The following is a 25,476-nucleotide window of genomic DNA, read 5'->3' on the forward strand; positions in this document are numbered from 1 at the left end:
CCTTCATTTTTTTTTAGATTTTATTTTATTTATTTTATTTATTTATGATAGTCACACACAGAGAGAGAGAGAGAGAGAGAGAGAGAGAGAGAGAGAGAGGCAGAGACACAGCCAGAGGGAGAAGCAGGCACTGGGAGCCCGATGTGGGACTCGATCCCTGGTCTCCAGGATCGCTCCCTGGGCCAAAGGCAGGCGCCAAACCGCTGCGCCACCCAGGGATCCCTGAATCCTTCATTTTGAAGAAGCTTAAACAAGTGTTCTTTTTGCTGTGCAATTTTGGTTTCAGTTTCCCTTATTTTTATTATAAGGAGGCTGTATTCTTATAAAACTAATCATGTCAAAAAAAGAAAAACAAATCATGATGTAATTAGGAAAGACTAGTGGGAGAACTATTCTAGAATGCAAAGTAATGCATCATTAAAAAGTTATTTCAAGCACTGATAAGTTGGATGACAAAGCTGCATTCTAATAATGTACTGAACACTAACTCCTGAACTCTTTTCTCCTTTTGATCATCAAAAAGAACGATATGGTTTCTGCTTTTACTTCAGCTTTATTAGTAAGATCGAACAATACCTATAAGTGACCACAGAACTGCATGCACCTTCAAAAACGTTTACCAAATGCAATTTTCATTTGTGTTCTGAATGAAACTTTTCAAGGTATTTTATCTCTTACTTAAACTTTTAACACATTGCAAACTCTCCAAATGTGAAGGGCTGTTGCCTTATCATCCATGCTTAGCAGTCAAATATAGTAGAGATACAGAAAAGTCTTCCTGAAAATGACATAAAGAATATAAGAAGAACTGTATCATTGGAAATACAGATAAAAGACTGGGTAAGAAAATGGGGGCATAAAGGGGGTACTATCTTAATCCTCATGTTTTTCCATTTTTTTCCTAGTTCAATGTATCACAGGTTGCATTTCATGGCTGCAAAAGCAAGACATTAGTATGTTCAAAGAACCCTGATAACTTAAAGGAAAGCCTATGGTAGTGCTGACTAAATGATAGTTTAGGACTTTAGCCTAGCTTAAATTCATTATATTAATTCAAAGATTTAAAAGGTCCCATTAAAAATGTCTTTTTCTGGTTACCTATTTTCATGGTTTTTGTTATTCCAGTTTCTTTCCGACTTCCCCAATGGCAGTAAACAAATGATATTCCTGGTGATAAATACTTCATAAGAACATAAGCTTTCAGTTTCTTCATATGATAAATAGTGATGCTTTTGTGGCTTTATTGTTTATCAAATTACAAAAAAAGAAAATGAAACTATTTCAAAAGTGGAAGTCATTGCTTACTGCCTACATGAGTAAGGTTGTGGTCATATAAGGCTGTGGCAACCTTTATAATAAGTAGAGGCTCTGAAACTCTATCAGAACTAAGGACCAAAAGAGGAGACTGCAAGCATGGAAGATGATGGAATACTTCTTATGGAAAGTCCTCAGAGAATTTTTGAAAAATACCATATAGATGAAGAGATGGGCTTCGCTTTGCCAAATCCACTGGTAAGACAGGGTACCGAGATATGGGCAAAAATGTTTTGTTATCATTACTCACCTGGACAAGTTAACTTCTATTGATGATATGTGGTTCAGTAATTTTTACTAAACAATTGGATAAAGTAGTGCCAAAATTAGAGGCAGAGTTTTAATAAATGGTTCATACTTAACATTTTCTGGCTAGAGATTTAGTATTAAATGCACATTTTACTTACCTTACACAGATAAAGAGAGTGATGAGATAAGGAAATTATACAAGTATTTTAGCTTAATATAATTGTAAATTTTCGGAGGACATTTTGAAAAAAACAAAGTAAAAAATGATCCATGAGTCAAAGGAACTCTCTTGACTGATACACTTAAATTGTATGAAGTATACATTCCTACTTTATTTTTTTGAGATGTTATATCAAGTAACTTTGTGTTATATTAATACTGCCTATTGTTATAAGTCTAAAACTACTTTTCTTTACAAGCTTTGCCTAAAAACAGCAAGACATGTAAAGTAAATGTCTGCCTTTATTCTTTTTTTAAAAACTCTTATTTATTTATTCATGAGAGACATAGAGAGAGAGAGGCAGGGGGGCGGGAAAGCAGAGACACAGGCAGAGGGAGAAGCAGGCTCCATGCAGGGAGCCTGATGTAGGACTCGATCCCAGGACTCCAGAATCATGCCCTGGGCCGAAGGCAGGCTGTTTGCCTTTGAAAATGTTTCTAAGTCATGTATCAAAGAATGTTATGAAAACCATATTATTATCTATTTCAATTATCAAGTATTTATATAGCATGTTTAAGCAATTTACAAATATTCTTACTACATCTTTACAACCATCTCTAATTTTCCTGATGAGAAACTTAAGCAATGGAGAATTTAGGTAATACCCAAATTCACACAGCTAGCAGAGATAGAATGTGAGCAAACCTGACTACTCTGGCTCCAGAGTCCATGATCTTTTTTTTTTTTATTTTATAAATTAATTTTTATTGGTGTTCAATTTACCAACATACAGAATAACACCCAGTGCTCATCCCGTCAAGTGTCCCCCTCAGTGCCCGTCACCCATTCACCCCCACCCCCCGCCCTCCTCCCCCTCCACCACCCCTAGTTCATTTCCCAGAGTTAGAAGTCTTTATGTTCTTTCTCCCTTTCTGATATTTCTCACACATTTCTTCTCCCTTCCCTTATATTCCCTTTCACTATTATTCATATTCCCCAAATGAATGAGAACATACACTGTTTGTCTTTCTCCGGTTACTGTGGCCAAGTTCAAAAAGGGTGTTGCCTGAGTTCTCCTCTGGGATTTTGATGGAATCTTGTCTCACATTTAGATCTTTCATCTATTTTGAGTTTATCTTTGTGTATGGTGCAAGAGAGTGGTCCAGTTTCATTCTTCTGCATGTGGATGTCCAATTTTCCCAGCACCATTTATTGAAGAGAGTGTCTTTCTTCCAGTGGATCGTCTTTCCTCCTTTATCGTATATTAGTTGAGCATAAAGTTCAGGGTCCACTTCTGGGTTCTCTGTTCTGTTCCATTGATCTATATGTCTGTTTTTGTGCCAGTACCACACTGTCTTGATGACCACAGCTTTGTAGTACAACCTGAAATCTGGCATTGTGATGCCCCCAGATATGGTTTTCTTTTTTTAAAATTCCCCTGGCTGTTTGGGGTCTTTTCTGATTCCACACAAATCTTAAAATAATTTGTTCTAAGTCTCTGAAGAAAGTCCATGGTATTTTGATAGGGATTGCATTATACGTGTAAATTGCCCTGGGTAACATTGACATTTTCACAATATTAATTCTGCCAATCCATGAGCATGGAATATTTTTCCATCTCTTTGTGTCTTCCTCAATTTCTTTCAGAAGTGTTCTGTAGTTTTTAGGGTATATTTTGAGAACCATTTGAATGGTAAATGGTTCTCCAACCTTTTATTTTCAGGTTGTAGGTGTCCTTCTGTCTAAAATGAGTCTCTTGTAGACAGCAAATAGATGGGTCCTGTTTTTTTATCCAGTCTGAAACTCTGCGCCTTTTGATGGGGTCATTAAGCCCATTCACGTTCAGAGTTACTATTGACAGATATGAGTTTAGTGTCATCATGATATCTATTTAGTCCTTGTTTTTGTGGATTGTTCCACTGAACTTCTTCTTAAAGGGGAGTTTTAAGAGTCCCCCTTAAAATTTCTTGCAGAGCTGGTTTGGAGGTCACATATTCTTTCAGTTCCTGCCTGTCTTGGAAGCTCTTTATCTCTCCTTCCATTTTGAATGAGAGCCTTGCTGGATAAAGTATTCTTGGCTGCATGTTCTTCTCATTTAGGACCCTGAAAATATCCTGCCAGCCCTTTCTGGCCTGCCACGTCTCTGTGGAGAGGTCTGCTGTTACCCTAATATTCCTCCCCATGAAAGTCAGGGACTTCTTGTCTCTTGCTGCTTTAAGGATCTTCTCTTTATCTTTGGCATTTGCAAGCTTCACTATTAGATGTCGAGGTGTTGAACGGTTTTTATTGATTTTAGGGGGGGATCTCTCTATTTCCTGGATCTGAATGCCTGTTTCCCTTCCCAGATTGGGAAGGTTTTCAGCTAGGATTTGTTCAAATACATATTCTGGCCCTCTGTCCCTTTCGGCGCCCTCGGGAACCCCAATTAAGCGTAGGTTTTTCTTCCTCAGACTGTCATTTATTTGCCTTAATCTGTCTTCATGGTCCCTTAATTGATTGTCTCTTTTTTCCTCAGTTTCCCTCTTTGCCATTAACTTGTCTTCTATGTCACTCACTCGTTCTTCCACCTCGTTAACCCTCGTCGTTAGGACTTCTAGTTTGGATTGCATCTCATTCAATTGATTTTTAATTTCTGCCTGATTGGATCTAAATTCTGCAGTCATGAAGTCTCGTGAGTCCTTAATGCTTTTTTCTAGAGCCACCAGTAGCTGTAGAATAGTGCTTCTGAATTGGCTTTCTGACATTGAAGTGTAATCCAGATTTTGTAACCCTGTGGGAGAGAGGGCTGTTTCTGATTCTTTCTTTTGAGTTGAGGTTTTCCTTCTAGTCATTTTGCTCAGTGCAGAGTGGCCAGAAACAAGTTGTATTGGAACACGGGGGAGTATCACTGGTCCGTCCAGCTGGTCTTCTGGGGGAGGGGCCTGCTGTGCTGATTCTCAGGTGTTAGCACTTGGGGGAGCTGCTCTGCCCCTGCCTGCTGCAGGGCTCAGCGGGGGTTGTTTACCCCGTCAGGCCCCAGGAGGAACAGTCGCAGTTGCTATGGCAACTCTGGAAGCCTGGATTCAGCCTCCGCAGGAACTACGGGGCTCGGGGCTCTCGGCTCTCCGTCCGCAGGGCCTGGAGGCTCCGGGGCGGGGCCGCTGATCTGCTCAGCTCGGGGCAGGAGCGTCCTTGCTGTCCTGGGCCCTCCCGGCCTCTGCCTGTCCCGGGGGAGGCCGGATCCTGGGCTGTGTCCCGGCGCCCTGTGCTCCGGGGCCTGCGCTGTTGGATTCGCGCTCCCGCCCCGCAGCCCCCTCCCTGGAGCCGCTCCCGAGCCCCTCCGAGCTGCTCCGGTCGGTCCCCGCCGTGCGCGCTGCAGCCCTTAGGGAGCTCGTAGCACTCTCCCGGGGCGCAGGTGTCTGTTAGTGTCCCCGGGAGCCCGAGGGCATCCCCGCCCTCCTGGGTCCTGCTCTAACTCCCTGCGAGCCCCTTTCCCCCGGGAAGGTTGGTGCAGCTCCTGCTCCTCCGGGACGGGGCTCTCCTGTCCTGGGGACACTCGCCCCGGCCTCAGCCCGGCTCCTCGCGGGGCCCCTCCCCCTCGGAGGCCTTTTGTTTCTTTATTTCTTTTTCCCCGTCTTCCTACCTTGATAGAAGCGCGAACTCTTCTCACTGTAGCATTCCAGCTGGTCTCTCTTTACATCTCAGGCCGAATTCGTAAATTTTCAGGATGGTTTGAAGGTTATCTAGGTAATTTGGTGGGGACAGGTGACTCGGGGACCCTGCTCTTCCGCCATCTTGCCCCTCCCCCCTCAGAGTCCATGATCTTAAAACCATTATAATATGCTGCCTCTCTTAAAAGAAAAGAAGGTATCATAAGGCATTGTTTTCCCTCTACCCACCTCTTGGATTTAATAAGATTCATGAGAGTCCATATGATTTCTAGGAATCAGTTTTATGTTGTGATAATTCTGTATACCAGCATATATCTATTTATTGTAGCTAAGAGTCTATATTCTAGAGGACATCTTTTATCTTAGAAAGAAAGAAAGAGGGAGAGAAAACAAGCAAGGAAGGGGCAGAAAGAGAGAATCTCAAGCAAACTCCCGCTGGGTCCAGAGCCCAATGCTAGATTCAATTTCAGGATCCTGAGATCATGACCTGAGCCAGAACCAAGGGTCCGTCACTCAATCGACTGAACCACCCACACATCCCTAGATGGCATCTTTAAATGCACCAAATATATATTTTAGTAGAGATCCAATATAACTGTACTTAGAAATAACATCCTGTAAACACCTTGTGTAATACAGACAAATCTAAACAAATTCTTCTCCTGATTTAATTCTTCTCTTCAAACTATTAAGTTAGTTTAATGTTATTGCTAATAGCAACTAGTTTACTTTATATTTGGAAATCAATAATACTCAGACTTGCTATACTTCCATCCAAGCACACCAAAATGCCAGAATAAGATGGTTTTGAAAATATACTTATCAGTGGTACAAGAACAAAAATCTTCAAAAACTGTGAAACCTCATATGATCTCTCCCCCCACAGTAAGTTCTCTTAAAAATTAAGACAATTATGGTAGTTTATGGGGACTCGGGTGGTTATGGGGTAGTTTTTGGGAAAACAAAACCCCCAAACAAAAGCAAACCAAAACTCTTCCTGAACTACTTAAAAAATAATGTTGCTACCTAAGTTGTTTAGGAAATTAGATCATGTCCTGAAACAAGAGAGATAAATTAAAGGCTACTTTTATTTCTTCACTGAAGATCTTTCCCTGAGATTATAAACTCAAAAAAGTCCACTTCACCTCTATAATCTATCAGCTTTCTATTCCAAAGGAAAATAATGTGTCTTCTAATTCCACATAGATACCAAATACATTCTCTAATCTAGCAGAAATTGAATGACTTTCTGTTTCACTCGTCATTGATTTATATTATACCATTCAAACATTCTATGACCAGAGCATATTATTGATTGAATTTTACATCTGTTGAAAGTCAAATAGGATAATCATGATATATAACAACAACAAAAAATTCCTTTATTTGGAGAAAATAGTAACAACCAAAAATTCAGTTGTGCTACATAGTAAGACACACAACGAAAAGAGATATATGTATTACTAAAAACACTCGAGTACAACTTTTGTGTGGTTAGAGAGAAAAATTCCAAGAAACAAGAAAGGTGACTCTCTAGTGAGTATACAGTCACTAATTATCTGCAGCCCCTGAAAATATTTGAATTTGATGTTACAGTTGCCCTTTTATCTTATAGTTTACTTATTAACTTTGTTTTGTAGCTTGAAGCTTCTCCTGCGTTGGTTTGAGTTAATCTCTACTTTTGCTGTGTCCCCATAGTTCAGTATTGACCTTAAGGATATGTCGGGAAACAGCTTAACGAAGGAAGTATAGGGAAAAAGCATATGGGAAGTTGTTTAGGGATGTTAATCTCATTGAGAGCTGTTGTCTAGGTCTTTTGTTTGAATATTTTCCCTTGAAATGAAAGTACAAATATGATAAGATCCAAGGAAACACTTTCGTTTGGCTTTTATTTGTACTTACTGGGTAAAATTTAAGCCTATTGTCCCAAAGCAGGCAATTGATATATGTATAGACAATATAGTTTAGTATTGTCTTGTTTAGTACTGTCCCAGGTTCTGCAAGAAATATAAAATTAAAAACAATAAAGTCCTTGCCATCAGAGAGTGAGATGTTAAAAGGGCATTGATTTGTGAAAGCTGAAAACACTTAAAAGTTCAATCACAATAAACTATATCTACAAAACAATTTCATAAACTGAGCCTTGTTTTCCTTATTTATGAAATGGAGATAACAATCAACATTGTAGATCATTAATATTTAAATGAGAAATTATTGAGCAAAATGCCTAGTCTATTACTAACATCTAATAAATCTCATTTTTCTTCCATTCAAAGAAACTTAAATCTAGTCAGGAAGAAAAAATACATAGCAGATAACAATAAATTACTTAACAATCAAAAGGTATAATATACAGGATGCCTAATTGAGGCTATAAGTGTAGACTAGAATAATCAGGATAATTTTAGTGAAAATTTTGAGGTGACTTGTGAAAAAGAGACAGGTCAGAGTGTCTGAAGAGAGAAAGAGAGGATCTTGAGTTCTGAGTGTGCAGGTGGCAATGCAGGGACTGGAGTTGCTGGACAGGTATGTATGTGACAGGACAGCATGGTACAGAATTGATTTAGAAGCAAAGATAGACTATCAATCAGAGGCAAAGATATTTTATAAAAACTTTAAATACTAAATAAAAATCTCATTTCTTTTTTTCAAGGAGAAGCTACCTCCGCCTTATGATGAATGGATTTCCATTGCTAAAAATCTGCCTGAACTGATTAAGAAAAATGAACTACGTAAAAAAGTTGATGAGGTTTGGAAGAGCATTACATTTGTCTTCCTCTATCATTGCTTCTTAAAATTTTTAACTTGGCTTTGAAGCTGTACTGTCACCTATATTGATTTGGGTCAACCTCTATTTTTATTCTCAGTTAAAAATTCTCAGTATTGATGGCCTCAGTGGACACAAGTTGCAGCGCCTTGCACGTCTGGCTCTGGGGTATATCACCATGGCATATGTGTGGAATCAAGGTGATGGAGATGTTCGAAAGGTTTGGAGATTTTATGATATTTCTTATGCTACATGACAATTTACATCCAATTTTTTTTACATCCAATTTAATGTAAAAAACATTCTAAAAGTATTACAACTAAATTTTAACAGGTAACAGAAAAAAATAAAAAGGAAAACAATCATTTAATGCTTTAACATTCCAACTGCTATCATTATTGGATTTTTAATCTTTTACTTGTGTAACACAGTTCCTCCATCCTGTGTATATAGATGTATGTTCTGTGTCTTTTACTGAAATTACATTGTAAGCATTTCTTAGTTCCTATACTATCCTTCTAGTCATCATTTGAAATGACTGTAGTTTTTCACTGAATTCCTCAACTTTATTTATTCAATCCTCTATTGATAAATCTGTACTTGTTTTTAAAATTTTACCATTGTAAATGACACTATAATCAATATATTTGAATACAAAACATTTTCTCTATGAGTTTTGGGTGATATGAACATTTTATGCCTCTTTTTACTTAATATTAAAGTGTTATCTTCTGTCAGCATGTAAGAATATATGGGTTTTACCCTACTCTCATCAACAGTAGATAACTTTAGATTTAAAATAATAACATCTTGTTTTTTATCTGGCAATCCTAATTACATGAAACCAATACAGATTGTAATACCTAATCTTTAAACTGCAAAGAGATAAAAAAGACTCCAGAAGGACCTTCTGCCATTTAAGGAATTTTTTTTTTCCTTTTTGACAAAGGTAATCGGAATTTTATCTTGTTTGTCTTTTCACATACTGTGTAAATATAGAAAAAGACATATTGTTCATCTATGATATGTCATCCTCTGATATGTAAACAAAAAGAAAATGTCATTCTACATAATCATGGGGACATCTTATATTTCTTTATAATCATCAAACTATCATGTCTAGATTTTTAATGACGCAAAAAGGTTTAAGATAAGCCTTACAACCTAAGCACACAGTCTCACTAGACTTGCTAGAATCTGGCTCTAGCTAAATATGTAAGAATTGTATAGAAAGATCATCAATAAAAAAGGACAGCATATGCTAGGTGTAGAAGTATTAGAGCCCAGAATAGCTAAAGAGTCGTTGGTATAATAATGAAATGCTTCAAGGAAGAAGTGGGACTTGAACTACTTCTTGAAAGATTGGTAGAGCTTATCCAAAAAGGAAAGGAGCAGAAAAGAGAGAGAAGACTAGCAAAAAATATGGAGACCAGAATGTACATGGGATAATCAAAGATAATATATTTATTATTGGAGATCAGAATTACAAAGAATACATGAAAATATATTTTTAATTTATCTAGTTTTTGTAAACCACATTATTCTAAAAAGGATTTTAGAAGCCACCAACAAATATAGTTTGATGAGGAAATTATAATATATATATGTACATATATATAACTATTTAAATGAGGATATTGTGGGAAAGAAAAAATTGATAAAAAATAAGATATATCAATATAAGGCACATTTTGCTTGAGAATGAGCTAGGAACTAGCATCTGAGTTTCTTAGTAACTGCATAAATGTCTTTAATAGATTAAGATGTGTTTCAACATTTCCTTTCTTTTTCCCGTCATTTCATATTAACTTTTTCATTAAGCATCTTTCCTTTTGATTCCCTTAGATCTTTTCTTTAAATCAGAAAGAGACAAAAATTTCCATTTGAAACATGTAAAATCAATCACTTGCAAACCAAAATATTCAATTCCCAAAGACAAAAGTTCTACAAGGGAAGCACACATCCAGGTGTTACTTTGATAGCCAATGTTTTTCTTTCTCTTTTTTTTAAAGATTTATTTATTTATTTATTTATTTATTTATTTATTTATTTATTTATGATAGACACACAGAGAGAGAGAGAGAGAAGCAGAGACACAGGCAGAGGGAGAAGCAGGCTCCATGCCAGGAGCCAGACGTGGGACTCGATCCCGGGACTCCAGGATCGCGCCCTGGGCCAAAGGCAGGCGCTAAACCGCTGAGCCACCCAGGGATCCCAATGTTTCTCTTTCTAACATTTTGTTCTCTGTTAAACCATCATCTTCAGGTGTATTAAGTTAATACAGAGCCATTTAGGTTATAGCTCTCATGATTTTTGCAGAAAACTGTGGAGTGTGCCACATTGTCATATCACCTCTACCACCACAGTTCCACTTCCCACTACCCCAGATAAGTCACACATCCCTGTCCTTTGCCTGGTTAGATACACATATTCCAACAACTGGCTGCTGATGACAAGAGTGACCTTAATTATTACATGGAACCCTCTAGTTACAAACCAAATGATACTTAGATGAGGAAGTCAGGCAGGTAAAGAATAAAACATCAGCATTATAACTAATAGCACAGTTGGAAAACATGGCTTACATGTGTGGCAACAATGGGCCTGCTAGGAAAGCACTTATCCATCAGGACTGTCCATGGGGGTAGGAGCCTTTTAGAGTGTGGCCAGACACAGACTAGAATCCTGAGTAATAGGCACAGGGAAAGACAAAGTTTGCTGAGCTAAGGTCCCCCTCCACACACAACAATTGGATTAGCCTCTATACCTCCTCTGAGGAAAGGTGAGTGAAAGAGCCAAGAGTGTCACTCCAATTGACCTACTCTGCATGGAAATAGAAAGGAAGGCTAAAGGAGATTCTTCCTGCTGATATAAGTAAGTCTTCAAGGATGAGCTCCAACATCTTCTATGGTGAGACTTTCTAAAAAACCATCCAGGGGAGAGTTTCTGTCAGCACTATGCTCCAAGGGCAGCAAACTGGTTATGGTTCTAGTATGTACCATATCCCAAAGTTATAACTACAAATGACTTTGCACTTCTTGGAGACAATTGATTTTAAACTTGTATTTACAGAAAAAGAGCTCTTCATAGAGGAGTTGCCTAAAAATATTCATGGGATGGATGCACAAATAAATGACTGCAAGTAATCCCAGGTCATTAGAAAGTCAAGGATACATCCTTTGTTTCTTGTACCCTCTACCTCTTTTTCCTCTCTCTGATTAGATTATATCCACATCAACCTACATCTAAAACATAAACATTTAATAATTACCAGGACAAAGTTATGAAATGAGGAAGAGAAAATTATGATTGTTTGGTTTCAGAGTGCCATTATGTAGAATAGTTAATGTTTTGGCACTAATCGGGAAGTTGGAAAGGTAGCAGAAGAGGTAGCTGGGAGGTAGCAGAAGACAGAAGAAAAGGTAAGGCACTTCAAAGGTTAATACCAAATTTTGTGTTTTCATTAGGTCTTGCCACAGAATATTGCTATTCCTTACTGTGAACTCTCTGAGAAGCTGGGTCTGCCTCCTATTCTGGTTTATGCAGACTGTGTCTTAGCAAACTGGAAGAAAAAGGATCCCAATGGGTATGTGAACTCTAAGTACAACAGGAACAATAGAAATGCATGCTATTTACATCAATAGGGCATTAGTCATTGGTTGAATTTTCAGCAGCACAGCTTTCTTCTCTGCTTTAGGGGTATGATTTCTTTTGCTGGCATCTCTATAACTACAGATATATGAGAGAAATGTATATAATTAACATACAATGAAATGCACCATCTTAACTGTTCAGTCTGGTGATTTTGACTGTTCTATATACATGAATAGCCCTAAGCAACATACAGAATATCACCTCTGTGGCTCTTTCCATTCAATTTTCTTCTCTACCTCTAGGTACACATATTCTGATTTGTCATATTAAAAATTAAATTTTTCTGCTATTAGATTTCATATTAATTAGATTATAGAATATGTACTCTGGCTTTTCTTAATTAACATGTTTTGGAGATTCTACAAATTTGACTTTTAACTATGTGGTTAAGTTTAAGAGTCAATACATTGTCAGCAGTAGAGATGGCAATGCCTGGGCCTTCTGTGCTGCCTGCTGAGGAGCTAGGCCTCTCTCCTCTCCTTTTAGCAATATGCTCTGTTACAACAAAGGGACCAGAGACTTATGGTGCCCCAGGGGTCTGGGTGTGATTTGCCAAGTACTATAGACACAGAACCATAAAATGAAAGGATTTGATTTAGAAAAGAATGAGAAGTACTCAGAAAAGGAGACAAATGCTGAAAGACTTTTAACTATAGGAAACAGACTGAGGTTCGATGGAGGAGAGGTGGATAGGGGAATGGGGCAACTGGTGATGGGCATTAAGGAGGTTGCATGATATGAGGAGCACTAGATGCTATATGCAACTGATGAATTATTGAAATCTACATCTAATTGTAGATGTAAACTAATGATGTACCATATTTTGGCTAATTGAATTTAAATAAAAAAAAGTTTATTAGTAAAAACTAATTTTGACTAACATGGTGTTCCTTGAATATTTAATTTTTTTACTTACAAAGTGTTTGCAATGCCTGATAAATACTGTTTAAAAACACACATATATTCTCTTTTTTATCTATATCTTACCTTTAATAGAGCAGTAGTATTAAATGGGATATGAATAACTCAAAACCATTTGATTTTTAAATTGATTTTCTTTTTCTCTTCCAACTGATCCATTGCTTCATGGCTGCTTTCACAAGGCCTATGACTTATGAGTAAGTATTTGATTCTTATTTTATTATAAGAATTGGTATTCAAACTGAGTATAGGTTTATCAATATCCTCTAAATGTACTTTTTAAAAGACCAATTGAATTCAAGCAAAAATAACTCAAGTAATTGTTTAAAGAGCAAATAATCCCAATCCTTATTTAGATTTATGACTGACAGGACTGTTTCAGTTTGATATTATAGCTATAGATATATACAAAACTAGCACTTGCATATATAAAAATGTAATTAATATTCATAAATCCAAACACACATACATCTGTATGTCTTTGACTTGATGACTTCAGTGGCCAGATATCTATATATACCTGTTCTTTATTACCCAATCCTTACTATTTTTAAGTCATGAACTGAGCAGAGGCTAAGAGCTAGGGAAACCATGGTAAATATAGGAATAAGCCTGTCCTAGTGAAGAAAGCAGATACAGGAAAATTATGTAATTATATTGCTTTATGATTAAGAGAAAGGTGAGAGGATAAAGTGCTGGGAACTCTAGCTGAATAAAAGTGATGAAGAAGTAATCCCTGCAGCAAGTTATTTAAGCTGAGTTCCAAAGAGTCAGTCAGAAGGAATTAGCTAGAAGGAAAAGATTACTGTTCATAGTGGAGGAAACAGTAAGAGTGAGGGCCTTGAAGTGATGAATATCTTCATGCATTATCAGAACTGAAGGAAGACTAAGGCCGCTGATAAGTAGTAACTGCTAGGAGTAAGTGGTATGGAAAAGGGAAGAAGAAATAAACTTAGCAAAAAGATTATGTAGGACTTTCAGCTATGATGAGGGGTTTAAATAGTATCTTAAAATCAATGGGAAGTTATGGGAGGTTTTTAAATGGGAGGATAATATCATCAGTCCTGTTTTACAGATGAGAACAGTGAGTCAGAAACATGAAATATCTTGGTCAGTGTCACACAGCAAGTAAATTGCAGAAATGATCTGGCTTTTTCAGAGACCATGAATTTAACCACCATGAACTTCATAGATTTATAGATAGTGAGCCTTTGTTGGCACTAGCGCCAAACTTCAATTAAAAAGAAAATGGAGGGCACCTGGGTGGCTCAGAGGCTTATGTGTCTCACTCAGTTTCAGTTCAGGTCATTACCTCATTGGTTGTGAGATAAAGCCCTGCATAGGGTTCCATGCTCCACACAGAGTCTAAGATTCTCTCTCCCCCTCTACCCCTACCCCCGCTCGTGCTCTCTCATTCTCTCTCTCTCTCAAGTAAAGAAATAAATCGAAAGAAGGAAGAAAGAAAAAAAGAGAAAGAGAGAAAGAAAGAAAGAAAGAAAGAGAGAGAGAGAGAGAGAGAGAAAGAAGAAGAGAAAGAAAGAAAGAAAGAAAAAGAAAGAAAGAAGAAAAGAAAGAAAGAAAGAAAGAAGAAAGAAAGAAAGAAAGAAAGAAAGAAAGAAAGAAAGAAAGAAAGAAAGAAAGAAAGAAAGAAAGAATAAATCAGGTCTAATCAGCTATTTGCATTTCCCCATTCCTTTGTAAAGCAGATAAACCACTGAAAAACTGAAATAGGTTCATAAATAAAAATACGGATATGAATATATTTAAAGCAAAAAGACTACTTAAAATTATACCTCACAAATGTCTTTATAAGTATTATATATATAAATATATAAATATGGTAATATATATGCATGTGAAAAATTAATGAGAAAATAGAAACAGAAATGGTCTTGGAATTTCTAGTTCCAAACTCTAAAATGGGATTTCAAGTCCAACTTAATCTGCTATCAGATCTTAGGCAACAGACCTAACACTGATATTCCCGATAATGTAATGGAGATAGTAAAACCTAAAATACTTATCCCACAAGATTATTTTGAAGCTAAAATGGAATAAAAATATGTAAAACTACAACACTTAAATATGCCAGAATTTTTGCTAAATTCTTGACTCCCTTGACTTATTTTCTTAGGAACATGGACATTCTCTTCTGGTTTCCTGGTGGAGACTGCAGTAAAGGATTTTTCCTGGTTTCACTATTGGTGGAATTAGCAGCTGCTTCTGCAATCAAAGTACGTCCATATCTACAAGCAAATTTTTATCTCTATTTGCATAAGCAGAGCAATCATTTAATAACTGAACTATATTATGCATGAAATAATTTTATCTTGACTAAATACAGCATTCAATTACTTAATTGGATGTAAGGGATCATCTGGTAGAAATATTTAATTTATTTTATGTATCACCTAAAATATAAAACATAAGACACATTAATTAATTTTTTTTAAGAGATAGAATACAAGTGGGAAGGGGAATAGGGAAAGAAAGAATCTTAAGCAGGCTCCATGCCCAGCACTCTCAGGACCCTGAGATCATGACCTGAGCCAAAATCCATATTTGGATGCTTAACCAACTAAGCTACCCAGGTGTCCCAAGACCCATATATTTAGAATTAAGTTTGAAACCTCAATAGGAGAGATGCATTTTTAATAAAATTTGGCATTGGAACTAGATAACAGTGACATAAATCTAATGGTTTTGAGTATTAGAAAAGAGATAAAACTATATAAAACTTTATAGACTTTAAATGGTAAATAAATAAACATAAACCCAAGTTTATAAGGAAATTAGTCAAACAATAAAAGTATAATCAGCCTAAAAATGAAGTGGAAATCCTACATTTAACTTAGAGATTAAGAATTAGAATTTTATTCTATACCAATATTTAGTGCTAAGAAACCTTAAATATTCATCTTTTTTTTTAAAGGTAATTCCCAATTTATTAAAGGCAGTTAAAAATCAGGACGAGGTCACTTTGAAGAAGGCACTGCATTATATAGCTTCTTGTCTGCACCGAGCCCATGAAGAGTTTGAAGAAGTTCATAGTAAGTATTATATGCCCATAAACATTCAAGGCTGGCAATCACATGCTTCTGATTTTCTGAGACTAGAATTGTTGAGAAAATGGAAGGAAAAACTTTCACTTAGGTAGTGTGTTTTCACTTTAACTCACTAAATAATTATACTTTCTTGTAGGTTTTATTGTGTGTATTTTATGGGTAAGGTAATCTAATGGAGAGATAAGATAAGTGACCCGAGGTTACTTAAATTAGTAAATTTTCAAGCTGGGTCTATTTAACTCAAAATAATGTCATTGCCTCCCACTGAAACCATGGAGAAATTTGCAGAAAGTTCAGGCTGTTTTAAATACCGAAATATTTAGCTTCTGCTTTATAGGACCTTCCTACAAATTCTGTTTTTTCATAAGTTAAGTAAGAAACTGCACAGAAAAGCCACTGAGCTCAAAAGTTATTACGAAGTTAATAGTTAAAATATGGCAATAACTAAGTATGTAAACAAGGACTTACAAAAAAAAAAAAATGTGCCCTGCTTAACAGCCTTAACAAGTACATGACTATGTATCACTGAGCTTTGAGTTACTGCTGATGGGTCCTTGGCAAAAAGATCAACCTTTAAATCAGAAAAGTTAGTAACCTTTGGGAAGGGAGACCCAGGGATGGTGTCCACAGGGCTCCTGGGGCTCTTGTTTCATTTTGTTTAGGTTTGTTTCTTTCTTTATGTGAGTAGTATCTGTTTTTATCAGTAAGCAAATGAATAGCTTTAAAAAAATTGACAGTTGACAGTTTAATTGGTCTCCTGATTCCTTGACACAAGCTGTGTGTCAGCCCTAGGGGTCAGTAGGCCCTGTTCAGTGGACACGGAAGTAGGCCCCGTTCAGTTCCCCATGAACTCTCAGGTGAGTGAGAGCTTGTCCTCAGGGACATTTTCCTTCATGGACTGACTGACCTAATGCCCTTCCTGCAGCCTAAGCTGAAACCCACTATCAGTTGTTTACAATATCTTGATCTCCTCTGAAAGTTCTGATAACTGCTTAATTAAACACACTTCATCTTTTTACAGAACATGTGGACCCAAGCACATTTTTCAATGTTCTTCGCATATACTTGTCTGGGTATGTAATCTCATGCTTAAATTTGTTTTCTTTTAAACAATTAATATAAAGAAAACATCAAATTCTCACTGATGGTCCCCACTATCCATTGAATTTAGGAAATAATTTCATATGATAAAATACATGTTGTAGAGAAAGATTAGACTGTTCCCTGTTATTATTCGGCCAGTCATGCACTGGAGTATGGACAGGAAGGCTAGTCATTTAGGTAAAAAAAAAAAAAAAAAAGCAGGGATGTCAGGGGAATAATCTTTGCTAGTGCAAAGGTAAAGTTCCAATTCTAGAATATTTATTCCAAATTTGCTCAGAACCATGTTATTTGTCATTCTCAAACATGAACATGAATGGAAAGGGAGTGTGGAAGAAGAATAATGAAGCCGATTTCATGTCACTTTCCATTCATCCTCTATTATAAGATTCTATACCTGAAAATTTGTCAATTCTCCAAATAATGATGTTTTGTTTGGTTTTGTTTTGTTTTTTTCCCTTCCTGGCCTAGTTGGAAAGGCAACTCCCAACTGCCAGAGGGTTTGAAGTATGAAGGTTTCTGGGAAAACCCAAAAAAGTTTGCAGGAGGCAGTGCAGCCCAAAGCAGCATCTTTCAATGCTTTGACATTCTGCTGGGCATCCAGCAGTGTTCTGGTGAAGGTGAGTGGATAATGACAAATGTCAATCACCTCATACGTTAATACAAAAGTGTTTTAATATATGAAAAGTAACTTCCCATCAGCATTTCATCTGAACTTATCTGATACTTTTAGAAGAATCAGGAAGCAAGACTTTATTGTTATCATCCCATTTCACAGACAATCAAGCAGAAATTTCCAAGTTTCTTTAGAGGATAAGCGATGGGCTCCTTATTAACCAGCTTGAAAGCAATGGAGCCAGAACCAAAACTCAAGTTCATCACTATCTCAATCTTGACATTTGGGCATGTATATAAGACCTGATGGACTGTGGTGAAGCCCATAGCACATGTTCTAAAGATGTATAATCAGATTCAGAAAAAGAAAGCCACCCTGCAAATGGGATGGAACTCTGAGCTAAAGTTGGGGAGGTGGAAACCTCAGTGACAAGGCGAGGCTTGGCACTGCTCTTGCTCAGCTGTCTTACTCCAATAGCAGTTCAAATTTTTTCATTTAATTTAATTATTTTATTTTATTTTATTAAGGTTTTTTTTATTTATTCATGAGAGAGGCAGAGACACAGACAGAGGGAAAAGCAGGCTCCTTGCAGGAAGCATGATATGGGACTCGATCCCAGAACCTGGGATCACCACCTGATCCAAAAGGCAGATGCTCAACCACTGAGCCACCCAGGAACCCCAGCAGTTCAAATTTTAAAGATGCACCAAAGTTGAAAGATGAACCACACTGATTATATTTCTTCTAGGGGTTTAGAATGGGCAGAAGAAGCTCCAGTAAGAACTTTGTACTTTTCTCTGTTCTCCTAAACTTCTACTTAATAGTCAAAGGGAAAAGCATTGGCATGGGTGTAAATATGCTTTTTTTTTCTTAGTTAATTCATTTATTTAAAAGTTATCCTTTAAACTCTCTTGGACTCAGTGTCATGATCTTTCAAGTATAGATTACATGCACCCTGTCTATATCATCTGCTTTTTAGAAGGATCAAATACAGTAGGGAAATGAGAAAGGACACAAAAAAGTTTATTATGAAGAATGAGTTCAGTTCAGGTGGTTTTCAGAATTAAGTAAATATTACAGTAAACGGCATTACTCGTAGCAAGACTAATAGCCTAACAATCCTAACAGGATGGTGGTAAACTCATTTCCTCATGCTTCCATGGTGATGTGTGATCTCCTACTCACTGTCCTCACTCTGCCTTTCTCACCTAGATTGGGGAATGCTTAGGCTTCCCTACTAACTAATCTCTCTCTTGTTCCTATAGAATTTGCTGCTGAATTCCTCCAGGAAATGAGAAACTATATGCCACCAGCTCACCGGGACTTTCTTCTCTTGTTAAAGTCAGGCCCCTCAGTCCGTGAGTTTGTTCGTTCAAGAGATGATATTGAACTGAAGGCAGATTATAATGAGTGTGTGAAAGCTATGGTCTCCCTGAGAAAATATCACTTAAAGATAGTAGCTAAGTACATTGTGATTCCTGCAAGCCAGCAGCCCAAGAAGAATCAAGCATCTGAAGAATCATCGGAACAAAAAAATAAAGGAACTGGAGGCACTAATGCCATGGATTTCCTGAAGAGTGTAAGAACTACAACTGAGAAATTCCTGCTGATAGATCATTAATGTAACTCAAACAAGGGCACATTTTGTCAAGATGAAGAGGTCTGTATATATTAGTGTCACTGCTCATGATATCAGACCCATGAATTAATAGTACACAACAATGTTTTAATAGTACCTATAAAAGATTTCAAAATGTTTTTCCAATATCTGTGTCTTCCTTGTATAAATATAATAAGAAAAATTATATTAGAAGTATTATAATCTATATTCTGTAATTAGAATGATGAAATTCAATAAAATTTTGTGTGATATAATTAAATGTCTAAGATTTGCTTTATTCACAACTAAAATTACTCTTCCAGATGAGACTCAGTCTACACTTCAACCCTTTAAGCATGGCTAATAGGTTCCTGTACTCACCCTATAGTAATAGCATGCTTGTTTATAATTACCTGTGTACTTGTCTCTATTCTTATTACATTATAAGCTTCATGATGCCAGGGATAGTCTACTGTTTACTGGCCCATCCATTCTCTGACCTTAGAAGATAATTTGCAAATATTGGTTGAATGAATATTTAAAAGATTGAGTGACCTCATGATTACATTAATCTGGACTAACAAGAAGAGGTCACTTTTGAAACATAATTTCTCCTGGGAGGTCAGGGTTATCTGGCACTCACAGTCTGGCATGAATTTACTTAATAATGGAATCTAAGAATGGCAGAGAGGAGCTTAAGAATTATATGGGCCAGATTGTTTTAAAGATAACAAAATTGAGGTTCAGAAGAATGAAGTTGATTGCTTAGGATCACACAATTAGGGATCCCTGGGTGGCGCAGTGGTTTGGCGCCTGCCTTTGGCCCAGGGCGCGATCCTGGAGACCCGGGATCGAATCCCATGTCGGGCTCCCGGTGCATGGAGCCTGCTTCTCCCTCTGCCTGTGTCTCTGCCTCTCTCTCTCACTGTGTGCCTATCATAAATAAATAAAAATCTAAAAAAATATATTTTAAAAAAAGGATCACACAATTATTTATAAATGGGAGAACTTAAGTTTGTTGACAACTCTCATCTTTGTCACAGGACTTGATGTAGACCAGTTTCAAGAGGAAGGGAATTTGGGAAGGAGAGGGAGGGAAAATGAGATGATGTGTTGGAATCTCAAGAGGTAGTAGTAGATGATCAGCTAGAGATTTGATATGCTATTAAAGATGAGAAGAGAAAAAAGGCACAACACTTGCCTGGGTGCAGAATTAGCAAGCACTTTCAATTTATCAAAACACCAGCTCTGGGCAGCCTGGGTGGCTCAGCGGTTTAGTGCAGCCTTCAGCCCAGGGTGTGATCCTGGAGACCCAGGATCAAGTCTCACATCGGGCTCCCTGCAGGAGCCCGCTTCTACCTTTGCCTGGGTCTCTGCCTCTCTCTGTGTGTCTCTCATGAATAAATAAATAAAATATTAAAAAAAAAAACCCAGCTCTGAGGAGATGGGTTGAATGCACACAAGCAGATTCAAGGAAGGAAATGTAATAACATATTTCTAAGGTCAAACTACTTTAACATTATTTTTCAAATTCACTCTAACCCGATGAAATCTCCCCACTCATAGCAAAATTTCACTTGGTTCTGAAGAAAATATAGTAATAGTTTTTAAGTGCATAGGACACATTTTCTTCTTTATTCTCCTGTCAGTGTTTTTGCAATGAGCATATATAAGTTTATAATGAAAAAAATATGAGGCTGCCTGTGTAGCTGAGTCAGTTAAACATCGGACTTATGACTTGGGCTCAGGTCATGATCTCCTAGTCATGAGATCCAGGCCCACATTAGGCTCCATGCTGGGTGTGGTTCCTGCTTAAGATTCTCTCCCCCTCTCCTCTGCCCCTCCCCACTTCCTGCTAGTGTGTGCATGCAGTGCACATTGCATTCTCTCTCTCAAAAAAGAAAAAAAGTATGCATGCATGAATGTATGCCTGCAGACCAAATACATATATGTACATAATTTTTAGGGTTGGCCAGAAAGATCATCGTGTCTTAGGAATTGATGCAGTTCAGAAAGCACTAAACTGGGAGTCAGGAGACCAAGAGGTGGGTTCCATTTTTTGCATCTATCACCTTTGTGACCTCAGGCAAGTCACTTTGTATTTCTGTACAATAAGCATAATGATTCTTGCCCTTCCTCATTCACAAGATTACTACTGAACAAAATATAGTGCTAAAGTCTTAGAAAACTATAAAGTACTACTAGAATATCAGTAAGTAAATTACTAAGGATCATTTACTGGCTCTGAGTTAAGGTTTTTTTCTGTCCTGTCTTCTGTTCTGATCACTCTGGCTCCACAGCTACATACCACATCAAGAGTTTCTCCTCCAGAGTTGGTTTCACCTAATTAGCGATGAATCAGCTTGACATGCAAATCATCTTTGATCCCCTCAGCCAGACTCTGCACTCACATCTTCTCTTTAAGAACATCACATATATCTGACCTGGGGGATGAAAAGTAGATGGGGGAAGGAGAAGCAAGGGGCATTGTCTCACATACCACTGTTGTCTGATAGCTAGTAGACAGACTGAAACTGGGCTTCAAATTCTCCACAAAGAGTGTAGATGCTCATTTCTCAGAAGCTATTCTTTTCTATCTGTCCGAATAATAGAAATCATAATTCCTGCATTTCTTCTAAGTCACTCATATCTGGACTGGAAGATGTACAACAAAATACAGGATATGTTAAGAAGTCCTGCTATTCTTGCATCCATGTCATGTGGCCTCTGCTCATCACAGTGAGAGCTCCTGGGACAAGGGTCATGGAGTTACTGGAAGATAAAGGTAGTCTACTACCATAAAAGAAGCCTTTAGCTAGATTAAATGAATTCTTAGTAACATGGGATCTATTTGAATAGAATTAATGATATTTCCATCCCATCCCAATCTGTCTTCGTAAAAGCAGAAGTGTACAGTGGTATATTCCCTACATGTTGTTTTCCCTAAGTGAGGAAAAGTTACCTGAAAATATGTGTATTTTTCATATCAAGGATTCAGAAAAATAATTATTCCTTTCACCCTTCCTTCTATAATTAACTTTTGCACAATAAATGATTGAATTTCCTTACATATAATTCATATCGTATTTTTCTCACTCTAATATATCAAATATAATATTACATGATACAGAGGGAATATTACTCAATTCATAGCATTCTGAACTCCTCATACCATTCTATAAGAGTTAATGTACAGAGAGACAGTTCTTAGGATAGGAATTTATTTATTTCCACAGAATTGTTTCATGTAACAATAAACAATTGAAAAATTCGAAGTTCAGATAGGCTAAAAAGTCGGCATATAAACAGACACTTGGTGGTCTCTAAGGTTCTTGCCAATTCAGAGATACACAGCCCATACAACGTATGAATCCCTCTCCAATGCCTCTGAAAATATTTAGAGCTTACATATATCAATTTACTTAATTATTTCAATGAGCCAATGAAACAAGTACTAGCTACTTTTAAGGATTAAGACCCAATTGAGTTCAGAGGCTTTTAAAAGCTACACAGCTAGTGTATGGCAAAGAGATACCCAGAATTACACCCAGGCAAACTGACTCCAGAATATGTCAAACCACTACATAGGAAAACTCCTTTAAAGGAAGGGATCCCTGGGTGGGGTGCAGTGGTTTAGTGCCTGCCTTTGGCCCAGGGCGCGATCCTGGAGACCTGGGATCAAATCCCATGTCGGGCTCCCAGTGCATGGAGCCTGCTTCTGTCTCTGCCTCTCTCTCTCTCTCTCTCTCTCTCTCTCTCTCTCTCTCTGTGTGTGTGTGTGTGTGTGTGACTATCATAAATAAATAAAAATTTAAAAAAAACTTTTTAAAGGGAAAAAAATGTCCATACACAGGAACTTTGCTCAATAATATTGAGTGCTTGATTCTTGGGCTTTCCCCCAAATTTCCAACTCATTCGTGATTTTTTTATTATGTTGTAATAATGAGAGTAGTGGAAGTAGGATGGAACTTTTGTTCCCATTACTTCTATTGGGTCAACCAATCCTCTATGGAAGCTCAGAGGCACACTCCTGATTTGGGAGATGTCCTGGAGACATTTTTGTGGCTGTTTTTGCCATTGGAACTGTAGCCATAGAAACTTAGCCTAATTGGAACTGAGCTTTGTAAGAGTAAAGCCAATGTCTGGAAATATATGTCCTGTATGGGAGAGAAGATGGGATATTTGAAAGTTGGAAATCTATTTGGTAAAGGATCATTTGCTTGTGTCTACAAAGCTGAGTCCATTCATACACACTTCAAAGCTGCAGTCAAAATTAGACAAGAAAGTTGGAATGGGTACGAATAGTCAAGCATTAGGTGAAAAAGAATTGCCAATTGGATCAGCCTTCTACTTTGGATCTATATAACTATTTTGAAGATAGCAAGTATGTGTATCTAGTATACCTTAGTACCATAAACCCATATGTGAAAAACCCGTAGTGGATATCAATTTCAACCAGGAAAAACTGAGAGCTTTTCCCCTAAGGTCAGGAACATGACAGGTATGTCCACTCTTACCACTGTTGTTCAACATTGCACTGGAAGTCGTAGCCTCAGCAATCAGACAACAAAAATAAATAAATAAATAAATAAATTAATTAATAAATAATAAATAAGGTATCCAAATCAACAAAGAAGTCAAACTCTCACTCTTCACAGATGACACAATACTGTATGTGGAAAACCCAAAAGACTTGACCCAAAAATTGCTAGAACTCATATAGGACTTCAGCAAAGTGGCAGGATATAAGAATCAATGCACAGAGATCAGCTGCATTTTATACACTAACAATGAGAGAGGAAAAAGAGAAATTAAGGAATTGACCCCATTTACAATTGCACCAAAAACCATAAGATATCTAAGAGAGTAAAAGGATCTGTACTCCAAAAACTGTAGAACACTTATAAAAGAAATTGAGGAAGACACAAAGAAATGGAAAAACATTCCATGCTTATGATTTGGAAGAACATTATGTTAAAATGTTTATGCTATCCAGAGCAATCTACACATTGAACGCATTCTCTATCAAAATACCATCAACATTTTTCACAGAGCTGGAAAAAATAATCCTAAAATTTGTATGGAACCAGAAAAGACCCCAAATAACCAAAAGATTGTTGGGGGGAAAAAAGCTAATGGCATCACAATTCCAGACTTCAAGCTATATTACAAAGCTGTAATCATCAAGACAGTATGGTACTGGCACAAAAACAAACATACAGATCAATGGAACACAGTAGAGAACCCAGAAATGGACTGTCAACTCTGTGGTAAACTAATCTTCAACAAAACAGGGAAAAATATCCAATGGAAAAAAGATAGTCACTTCAACAAATGGTGTTGGGAAAATTGGACAGCCACATGCAGAAGAGTGAAACTGGACCATTTCCTTACACCATATACAAAAATAGACTCAAAATGGATGAAAGATAAACATAAGCCAAGAATCTATCAAAATCCTAGAGGAGAACACAGGCATGGAAAAGCAAGGAACAGGTCTTCAAAGGCAAGCAAAACAAAAGCAAAACTGAACTATTGGGACTTCATGAAGATAAAAATATTTTGCACAGCAAAGGAAACAGTACACAAAACCAAAATACAAACTACCGAATGAGAGATGATATTTCCAAATGTCTTATCAGATAATGGCTAGTATCCAAAATCTATAATGAACTTATCAAACTCAACTTCCAAAAAAACAAACAACAAATAATCTAATCAAGAAATAGGCAGAAGACACGAACAGACATTTCTCCAAAGAAGACATATAAATGGCCAACAGACACATGAGAAAATGTTCCATATCACTCAGCATCAAGGAAATACAAATCAAAACCACAATTACCACCTCACACCAGTCAGAATGGTTAAAATTAAGAAGTCAGTAAATGAAAGATATTAAGAGGTCAGGAAACGAGGATGTTGAGAAAGGGGAACCCTCTTACACTGCTAATGGGAATGCAAGCTGGTGCAGTCACTCTGGAAAACAGTATGGAGGTTCCTCAAAAAGTGAAAAACAGAGCTACCCTACAACCCAGCAATTGCACTGTTAGATATTCACCCAAAGACACAAACATAATGATCCAAAGTGGCACCTGCACCCCAATGTCTATAGCAGCAATGTCCACAATAGCCAAAATATGGAAAGAGTCAAATTGTCCTTCAACAGATGAATGGATAAAGAAGATGATATATACAATGGAATATTACTCAGCCATCGAAAAATGAAATATTGTATTTGTAACAAGGCAAATAGAACTAGAGGGTATTATGCCAAGTGAAATAAGTCAGTCAAAGAAAGATAGTTATCATATGCCTCAATTCATATGTGGAATTTAAGAAACAAAACAGAGGACCATAGCAGAAAGGAGGGAAAAAT

The 25,476-nt window shown here is 37.1% G+C and overlaps 2 protein-coding genes across 2 annotated transcripts in view; one reads left to right on the plus strand and one right to left on the minus strand.

Moving 5' to 3' along the window:
* LOC129515879 (A disintegrin and metallopeptidase domain 3-like) overlaps nucleotides 1-25,476 on the minus strand; it is a 196,489-nt gene that overhangs the window by 118,062 nt on the left and 52,951 nt on the right. The window lies entirely within an intron of this gene.
* IDO1 (indoleamine 2,3-dioxygenase 1) lies at nucleotides 1,373-19,264 on the plus strand. The gene is made up of 10 exons (XM_055335031.1): nucleotides 1,373-1,512; nucleotides 8,027-8,122; nucleotides 8,241-8,360; nucleotides 11,608-11,726; nucleotides 12,898-12,912; nucleotides 14,850-14,949; nucleotides 15,648-15,765; nucleotides 16,802-16,853; nucleotides 17,353-17,501; nucleotides 18,763-19,264. The coding sequence occupies exons 1-10, from the start codon at nucleotides 1,414-1,416 to the stop codon at nucleotides 19,116-19,118; spliced, it is 1,224 nt and encodes a 407-aa protein (XP_055191006.1). The 5' UTR covers nucleotides 1,373-1,413; the 3' UTR covers nucleotides 19,119-19,264.

Source organism: Nyctereutes procyonoides, unplaced genomic scaffold (assembly GCF_905146905.1).
Source record: "Nyctereutes procyonoides isolate TBG_1078 unplaced genomic scaffold, NYPRO_anot_genome, whole genome shotgun sequence".
Taxonomy (NCBI): domain Eukaryota; kingdom Metazoa; phylum Chordata; class Mammalia; order Carnivora; family Canidae; genus Nyctereutes; species Nyctereutes procyonoides.